The 9086-nt window shown below is 54.5% G+C and overlaps 1 protein-coding gene across 2 annotated transcripts in view; it reads right to left on the minus strand.

The window, feature by feature from the left end:
• LBH (LBH regulator of WNT signaling pathway) overlaps positions 1–8435 on the minus strand; it is a 28855-nt gene extending 20420 nt beyond the window's left edge. Inside the window, exons 1-2 of one of the 2 annotated variants that reach the window (XM_054476208.2) lie at positions 8014–8435; positions 5263–5365 (exon numbers count right to left, since the gene is read on the minus strand). In XM_054476208.2, the coding sequence (XP_054332183.1) occupies positions 5263–5365; positions 8014–8039 (129 nt within the window). In that variant the 5' untranslated portion in view covers positions 8040–8435. Of the gene's footprint in view, positions 1–5262; positions 5366–7178; positions 7255–8013 lie in introns of those variants that run through there. The other variant, XM_054476209.2, reaches the window with a different exon arrangement.
• Between the last annotated feature and the right edge of the window lie 651 nt (positions 8436–9086).

Genomic DNA, 9086 nt, shown 5'->3' on the forward strand with positions numbered 1-9086 from the left:
GCCACTCAGAGAAACACATTATTTGTGCTTTTGAGACCCGTGGTCCTAATTGCCTGTTCTACATCCCATTCCTGTGATTTTTGTCAAGTAGAGAGGCGGGTGGGGGTAGTAGGGATAGGAGAAAAGAAAGTTGTTGCAATTCCAGGAACATGTGTCCGCGGCTGGATGCCTCTTGCCAAATGTTTTGGAATTTTAGCTCTATGTCTCTCCAGGGACTACGGAGGCCTTTTAAGTCTGACATTGTGAAAGATGTTTCCTGGTGACCATGGGACTTGCGTGCAGCTGCTCAGCAGCGCCTCCCAAACTCTTGAGGACATGTGGGGTACTACAGCTGGGAGTAACCAACGAGACAGGGGTAATGAGGAGGCAGATAGAGTGGATGCGTTATGCCCAGAATGGCCTGGTGAGCTGGTAGAGGACAGAGGCCACGGACCAGAAACCTTCCTAAGGGCTTAACCCGTCACCTGTTTCCACACACGCATTCTACCCAGGTGGAACCGGCAGACTGAAGCCAGGCTCAGGAGGTCTCCATCAAGAAAGGCTCAGCAGAGATGTGAGCAAAGAGAAGGGGTTTCCGAGCTACCGCCTAACTTTGGTGATGAAACAAACTGAGCCTGTTCTTTGAGAGATGAGTTGCTGCTTCTGACAAAGAGTGGGAAGGGCCAACGTGGAGAGACCCCGTCTCTACTAAAAATACAAAAAATTAGCTGGGCATGGTGGCACACTCCTGTAGTCCCAGCTACTCGGGAGGCTGAGGCAGGAGAATCGCTTGAACCCGGGAAATGGAGGTTGCAGTGAGCAGAGATCGCGCCACTGCACTCCAGCCTGGGTGACACAGCCAGACTCCATCTCAAAAAAAAAAAAAAAAAAAGAGTGGGGAGGGGTGAGAGAAAGAAGGTGGCTATTTGGGACCTGAGAGATAAAGGGGCAAGAGATCTTGTGCCGGGAAAGGCTGGTCGTCCACCCCCAATGGTCCTTCAGACCACCCCTCAATGCAGGGCCATAGCTGAGGCTCTCCAACTGCACGAGGCAAATACTAAGGCTGAGGCAAGAGAAGTCAGCCCCCTAGCCTGCTCTTCCCTACCATAGAAAGCACTAGGACATCACTCCCTCCCACCTGGGGAATGAAGGGGAAGATGCAGGAAGCTCTCAGCTCTGTTTATCAAAGGGAATGTGTGGCGCACATGAGCACTGTGGTGTGTGAAGAAATCGCTCCTCCTGGCTTCCTCCCTCCCAGAGCATCCTCCCTCACTTGCCTGACTGACAGATGGATGTCAAATGGTGGGGATGTGACCAAGAATAAAAGCAGAAAGAATACAAAGGGCAGCCAGGAAGGGACGTGTGCTGACTAGAGAAATTTAAAGAGCCTGGGGAAGGATAATGTGTTCAGACCTTGGTCCAGGTGCTTTAGAAGGAAGTTTTAAATGAAAACCAAGGAGCCACATCTGTATCTAGACCTTAGCTGGGGTGATGAAACTGTAGAAGCCTCAGCTGCTGTGCTGAGGAAGTTAGAGTAGCAAGGCCAGGGTCCTAGTGCCCTTGGGTGGAGGCAGTGTCGGTGCCCACAGGCAAACTCCCAAGACCCTTCCCCAGACAGAGCCCAGGACAACTCGGGCACAGCATCGAAGGAGACCCAGTCGCAGAGGCATTCCCTAACACCATATTTTTAGAGTCCCTGGAGCCAAAGAAGCAGCCACTGACTTGCTTCCTTGAATTAGGGTAAGGAAGAAGGCACTGGGCAGCAGAAATTCCTGTTCCACAGGCTGGATGGAGGTGGGGAGGGAGCTGCTGCCATCAGGGACATCAACATCCTGCTGGAGACCCTCCCACTCAGCTGGCGAGCTGGCCGCCACCCACAGCCTGCCTGCCCAAAATGTACTCAGACTTTCTAGTAACCATTTACTCACCCATCCCACAGGGTGTCACAATTCATGTTAAGTGAATGTGCACACGTGGATTTCCCTTACTGAACTGCCTCTCCAAATGAATGTTACTACAAAACAAGGCACTGGCTCACAACACAGCCCTAACTGCCCCAGGACAGTAGCTAGGGCTTCCTTGAATCTTTCAGGGGATTAAAAGGGCATCTATCTGAAACCTTGGTAGGCATGAGCCTGAGCAGGCCCTTTCCAGAAGCTAAGGCAGAAGAGAAGGTGACCAGCTTTAGAATCAGGAGACTCAATTTCATGGAAACAACCACCGCCTACTTATAGCACTTAGGCACCTTGGGTGGGGGCAGGGTACAAAGATGAAGGTAAGTCCTCCCTTGCCTTCAAGGACCTGGGCAAAGAGAAGGTAAAACAGGACCCGTATCCTTGAAGCAGCGCGGCATCACTGGTAAGTACAAAATGCCACAGGCGTTAAAAGAAAGGTCACATCTGGTACAGAGAAATCAGGAAAGCTTCATTCTTGGTAGATCTGCAAGGCGGTGAAGTGACTGACAAAGTCCAACGTGCCATTTATTTGATGACTTTGTTTCAAGGTCAAATCACAAGCCTGAGATCCTATTTCATCTGCCAAGTCTGGATTGATGTCTCCTTCCCACTCTCAGTTCCTTAGAAAAGCAGGTCTCAGTAAAAGCCACGTACTATTATTATCCTTAGGAGGAACGCCAAGAACAGAGCTCCGAGATCCCCTGCCCCCAGGCCTCAGCCGAGCCCGAGCATGCAAAGGGAAGGGGCTCCAGCCAAGTGCCAGTCCCAGCCAATCCCCAGAGCTCTGGTGGGAATGTGTCTAATTGGATGGCACTAGCTTCGAGTGGGCCCAGAGAATATGTGTCACACTGCAATTGTCAGACCAGCTCACTACACAGCCCTGCTTCTGGCATAAACAGGGGCAAGCCCAGGGGTATCTGAAGGTGCAAGAACATTACCTTAGAGATGGAGCTGCCCTCTCAAAGTCCTAATTTTCTTTCAGAGCCCAGCCCCAGTCTGCCCTCCCTCCGATTCTGTCAGCTGGATTTCATTGTTGCTGTCGATGCCTGGACTCACTGTAGCTTCTGTATGTCCCCCACCTGGACTGACTGCACCACCTGTGTTCCAGATGATTATGTAGATGCTGGGTTCTTACAAGGGCCCTGGAACCTGGGCACAGAGGCCAGCACAGCAGGTTGCACAGGGAAAGTGCCCCTAAATGTTGCTTGGTTAAATACTACAATCTCCCTTTCCTCTTCACCAGGCAACCAAGAGACCTTTCTGAAATCAGAAAAGCTGTGAAAAATTGTGACCAGAGTGCTCTGAAGTTCCAAGTAACATATTTTGGAAGTGGGGAGTGGTCCCCACCAAGGTAGCAGAAACAGATTTCCTGGGAGGGGGCTCTGAGAACTGGGCCCTCAGTCCAGCACCACAAGGGAAGATGTGCAGATCCTTTGCTCAGGCAGTGCTGAGATGTGTCAGGCACCCAGAGGTGATTTTAATTTCCTCCTGCCCTTGCAGCCCCAGGTTGGCCTTCCTCCCTCAGCTCCTTCCTCCCTCACCACCTGCCCTGAGTCTCAGGTCCAGCAGAATGGTCTGAAGGACTCGAAGCATTGAGAAAACGGCCCTATAGGACCTGGCCCTTTATCCTGGGATGTATTTAAAAGGAAAATATGAAAAGCACAAGATGAACAGATGACTGCATTTGGAAAGGTTCTGTGATGGAAATCTAGAACCGAAAGAGAACCTCACCTGTAACCACAAAGAGATTCATTCTGACTCAGGGGCTTGGAAACTGCTACCCAAAACCCCCTGGCTGGTGGGCCAGGAAACTTCTACCCCTCCCACCAGGTTGGGGGGCCCTCAATTGTCTTCCTCAGACCCACTCTGGGGGAGGAGGGTAGAAAAGTCAAACGTAGGAAAGAGAGTTCCCCCTTGCTCCACACACCCCCTTCAGGCTAATGGCTACTTATTCCAAGACAGGCCTGCCAGTATAGACAACACAAAAGGGCCTCCTTAGCCTCTCAAGCGTGTCTGAAGTTAAGTGACCCTGCCTGAGCTTTTAGCTTGGTTCTATCTGATTACTTTCCCTCCATGGGACCCACCCTGGCTCCCTGGCTTTCTATTTGTTTTTTTTGTTTGTTTGTTTTGTTTTTTAATTTACAAAATAAATGTCCCTGGAACAGTTCTAAGGAATTACCAGCCAGACTCAACCTAGACCCTAGAGGAACCAAGCCATGGTGTGGACACACAATACATCAGCAGAACAAGGCTCTGGGGTTAGACAGACCCAAGTCACTGACTCAGGCTGAGCCATTTCCTCATCTGTGAACAGGGTGAGGATCCCCGCCTGGGAGCTGTGGTAAGGTGTGAGCAAGGCAGCGTCTGTAGAGTGCTTGGCGCGCAGTGGGCATACCTTCATGTCTGTAGCACGGACCCATGGACCCATCACACTCCCTTTCGACTTCCCTGGGCTGGCCATCCTGCACAACTTCCCTAGCCCCAAGGTCTTCCTTAAGAACAGACTCCTCCCTCCCCCCAGTTTAACAACATAGGAACTCTCCTCCAAAACCCCAAACCAGCTCACAGCCCAGAGGGTACTGCAGGTGCTCCACTGCTCCCCCGCCCCCGCCCCCACCCAGGGGCAGCAGAGAGGCAGCAGGGCAAGCCAGAGAGAGGGCTGGGGTGAGAGTCCAGAGGGCTCACTCCGGTCCCTTTTTGTGATCCTTGTGCATTTTGGATCCACCAGACAGGATGATCTCCAAGCAAGATCCCAGCAATAGCATCCCTGAGCTAGCCTCCCTTTGGGGAAAATCTCTTCCTCTCTAAGTGGTTTGAATGTTAACTCTGAATCAACAGGTCAATAATCAACCCAAGGAAGAAAGCAGCATTGGACATGGCTATCCCCACCAGACCACCTTCTGCAGAAGCCCCCGACAGCAATGCTTCTACTACCACCCCAGGCATGGCTGGGAAGGAAAGTTCTGGTCTCAATCGACTACACAAATCACTTCCTCCTTTGTTGCAGTGAATGGGAAAGTTCACAGAGCCAGTAGGGTTAATTCATCACAATGGCTAACGCTTGCTGAGCCCTTATCTGTCCCAGACACTAGGAATGCTTTCTACACATCCACTCGTCATGGTGAATCTTTACCGCAATCTTAGGAGATAAGGACGATTGTTGCCCCATTTTACAGATGAAGAAACTGAGGCTTACTGGCATTAGGGGACTCTGCCACAGTCCCACAGCTCTTACAAGTGGCACTGGGATGCAAAACCAAGTCTGTCCTCACCCCCAGCAAAAACCACTAGGCTCTAGAGAGTCAGAGGGGAGCCAAGACTTACTCACCTGGTAGGAAAGGCCATCCTTGCGGGGGCTGAGGCCGATCTCCTCCATGGGCTGGGTGTTCATCATCACCTCAGTCATCTCGGCCGATCTCAGATAGTCGGGGCTGCCAAGAAACCCAGACCAAAAGTCAACAAACACACGCGCTTTCACATTCCTAACTCTTCATGCATTCACTGCTGTGGGATCAGGGGACTGTCTGGAGACAGGAAGAGAGGTGTTCAAAACAGAACTTGCAGCAAAACAAGCTCACACCCTGAGGAAGCGCCTTGCAAGCCCACAGCCCCAGGGCTCAGCCGCAACAGACAAAGCCCATTGTCTGCAGACCTCTCTGGCAAACCTCTTCCCTCTTCTCCTGTACTCTAGTCCCCACTGGCACAGAGGGACCCTGAATGTTTCTTTAAATGACAGAACCAGAGAAACCAAAACAGTAGGTAGCTGAGTCCATCTGTCTATATTAAAACCAATTCAACCACATCTCCCTTCACTTCTCCATCTAAGAATAAAAATAATCCTCACATGAACTTTCCAAAGGGGAACTCTATATATTATTATTACATAATAACAATAACAGGTCAACTGGAGGGAAACAAAGTCCAATCATACAGCTTTCCTAAATTTCTGCCTCTCTGGTGCTCCTTTTGGCAAAATGTTCCACTTAAAGCCCCAAGGGGTCAGCTTTTCTGCAAGTTTCACATCTGCCATCCAACCCCTTTTTCTAGCCCCAGACACAGCAGCTGCATGCTTACAGCTTGAAAAACATCCTCTGGATTAAAAGCCTTAAGGATACCCGACTCTGATTGCAAAGGAAATTTCCAGAGGGGCCAAGCTGGCCCACCAATGGCTGACATGTGAAAGTGCCTTGTACTCTCTAAGCAGGATACGAATATTCTGTTATCCTTGCACAAGCTCTGGGCACATACAGGATCCCGTGTACATAATGCTGAACATAAGCACCAAATCCAGGTACCTGCTACGCAGCACCCAATGCTTTCCACCATCGTGCCTGTGCACATGGTTTAAAACAAAAATACGGGGAAGGCTTTTGAGCGACGGTATCTAAGGAAACAGGGGTACCAGATTCCTCTTCAATTGTATGGTTACTACGTAGATAAGAAATGACACTGGATTTAGAAACAGAAGCAATAGGTTCTAGGCTCTGCCCCTCAAGAGCTGTGTGATCTTGAACAGGTCCTGTAACTTCTCTGAGCCACAAGTGTCCTGTTTGTCTGTTACTCTGATGCTAATAGTGCATACCTCACAGTTAGGTTAAGGGCTAATGTCTGCACAAAAGCATTGCAAGCTACAAAGTGCTAATCGATGGAAATAACCTTAAACCTTAATTTCTCATAACACTCCTAATGGGTCCAAACACCCACCTTGGCAAATTTTGAGAAGCCAAAGGCACAAAGCCTCCAACAGCCTTCAAAGCTTCACCTATAATAAGGCACCTAGCTGCTCACACACCACGGGAGAGGCAAGGGAGGGGCACCCACAAGAAGGGTACACAAGCCTCGGGGGTGGGGGAACTTGAACTGCTGAGAGAGGGAAGTTCAGTCCCCTCTCTAAACACTGCCAGGCTGGGATGGATGGGGGCAGGGAGACTAAGACAAGATGCGGGGCTTTGGGGGCAAGTTTAGTTTCGGGAGCTGGGCCCTGCAAAGGCAGTTTCCTCCCGGGTCCTGGAAAGGCTGCTGGCGACCTCCAAAGAAAGGAGCCAGAACAGCGCGCGCAGGGTGAAGAGTGACGTAGGGGCGGCTCTTCCTCGCTCGGGGCTGTGGCGCCGGCCCGAAAAGTTGAAGCGAGAAGCATGAACTTTCCGCTTCCTGGGCCAGGCCGGACCCCGCCGAGGCTTGCGCCGGTTTTCCCTTCGCTCAGCGCCTGCCGGAGACTCGGGGCCGAGCTCCCCACGTCCGCACCTGAGAGCGCGCTCCGGGGCTACCAGCGCTCGCCCCCAGCCGCTTCTCCTCTAACCCAGCGCAGGAAGGAAGAAACCGCCAGCAAGGAAGTCCCAGCAGTCAGGGGCCTGCCTCTCTCTGCATCCCTCCCGGCTCCGATCCCCAGTCACCGGACTGCAAACCTCCGACGCCCCGCGCCCGGCCCGGGCTCCTTCCCCTTCAGCACGGCGAAGGCGGCTCCTCCCAGTCCCGGCCCCCACCAATGTGCGTCGGTTTTTAGGGGCGATGGAGAGGGCAGGGGTTGAGAGGCTGCAGCGTGTGCCCTGCTGCTTGTGGCTTTAGTGGGGTTACGTGTGGGGAGAGCGTTTCCCGCCCCCCACCCCCCCGGAGCTCTGCAAACCCTGCGGCCGCACCAGCTCAGCCCCGCTGCAGCCGGCCTCGACGTTGAGACTTGCATGCAAACAAAAAGAAAAAGAGGAGGGGCCTGGGAACAGCAGGAGCCCCCCTGCGCCAAGTGGGGCGCGGGCCTCCTGCAGCTCTCCGCATAGGGGGGTTTCATTGGGGGGGGATTCACACGTGACCCCTGGCTCCCCCGCCAACCAATACAAACCCTCCGGCCGTCACTTAGGTGAGGGCTCCGAGTTCACGTCCTTTGTCTGGATGTTCTCAGCACCCCCTCCCCCCACCCCCACCTTTGCAACCTTGACGTTGACTCCTGCACAGGCTCGGGCCGCGGGTTAGCGCTGAGCGCCCGCGCCGCCGGCTGCCCTCGCACCCAGAGCCGGCACGAAGCAGGCGACCCGGCCCGCAGCCACCGCCGCGAGACGGACGCCCGCCGCAGGCGCAAGGTACTCACCAGTGAATGGGGAAATATATAGACATGAAGTCCTAGGGCAGGCTGACACACGCCCCTGTGATTTAAAAACGGTCCCTGCGTCCCGAGTGAGGATGACACGGGCGCAGACGGGCACGGCAGGCGGCCGAGTGCGGACACCGGGCGCTCGCCGTCCGCCTTCCCAGGACAGCCCCACGGCTAGCGACGTCGGCAAGGTGGACACAACTCCCCGCTCTCCACTGAGCTCTCAGCCCCACAAAGAGCCCGGGAAGCCGTATTTATAGGGGCGGGGGCGGGGCTTGGCCCCGAGAGGCCCCGCCCTCCCTCGCTCACTCCTGGAATAACGTCACCAAAATCATGAATGGCTTCAGCGCTCGCAGCTCCGGCGGGTGGCGGCTCGGGGGCGCGCTTGGCTCTGCTCCCGGGGCCGTGGTTCGCTGCGGCTGCGAGACCGGCCCCCTCCCGCCGCTCTCCCACGCGCACCCGCGCTCACTCGCACCGGCCCGGACTCCGCGTCCGTGCCGCTTCCCGCTCACAGCCCCCTCCGCGCACACCCCGAACTCCAGCGCGGCGAAGGTGGGCGCAAGGAGGGCGCGGGGGCCGCTCCGGACGTGACCGCTCGGCGGCTACTCTGCGCAGGGGTAGGGCGCCCGCCACTCCTCCACCCCAGCCGCCCGGCGCCAGCGCCCTCCTTCCCATCCACTGGCTATCCCCAGCCCACCTCGGGACCCCTCTGAAGCGTTTGTTTCCCAGACTAGGCCTCTCTCTGGAATCCTCGCCCGCAGCCTTGCGATCAGCGAGGGGAAACAAGAGCATGGTTAAAGAAGCAGCAGTGGGAAGGTGGGAGAGACGCGGAGCCGGGGGACCGAGTGCCCACGGGGCGCGTTGGCTTGCGAAGGGCTGGTCTGCAGCCCTGAGTTCCGTGGAAGGTTTTATTTGTGGGAGCAAGGATGTGGTGTCGTCCTGGGTAGGATTTTTCCACTGGAGACACACACACACATACGCACGGTCTGCAGCGGGGGCAGGGGGTGTGGGCGAGCGGTGTGCACGCCGCCCCCCATCCTTGACTCCCACGTCAGAAAAAAAGAGCTTTA

The sequence above is a fragment of the Pongo pygmaeus genome, chromosome 12, assembly GCF_028885625.2.
Source record: "Pongo pygmaeus isolate AG05252 chromosome 12, NHGRI_mPonPyg2-v2.0_pri, whole genome shotgun sequence".
Classification (NCBI taxonomy): domain Eukaryota; kingdom Metazoa; phylum Chordata; class Mammalia; order Primates; family Hominidae; genus Pongo; species Pongo pygmaeus.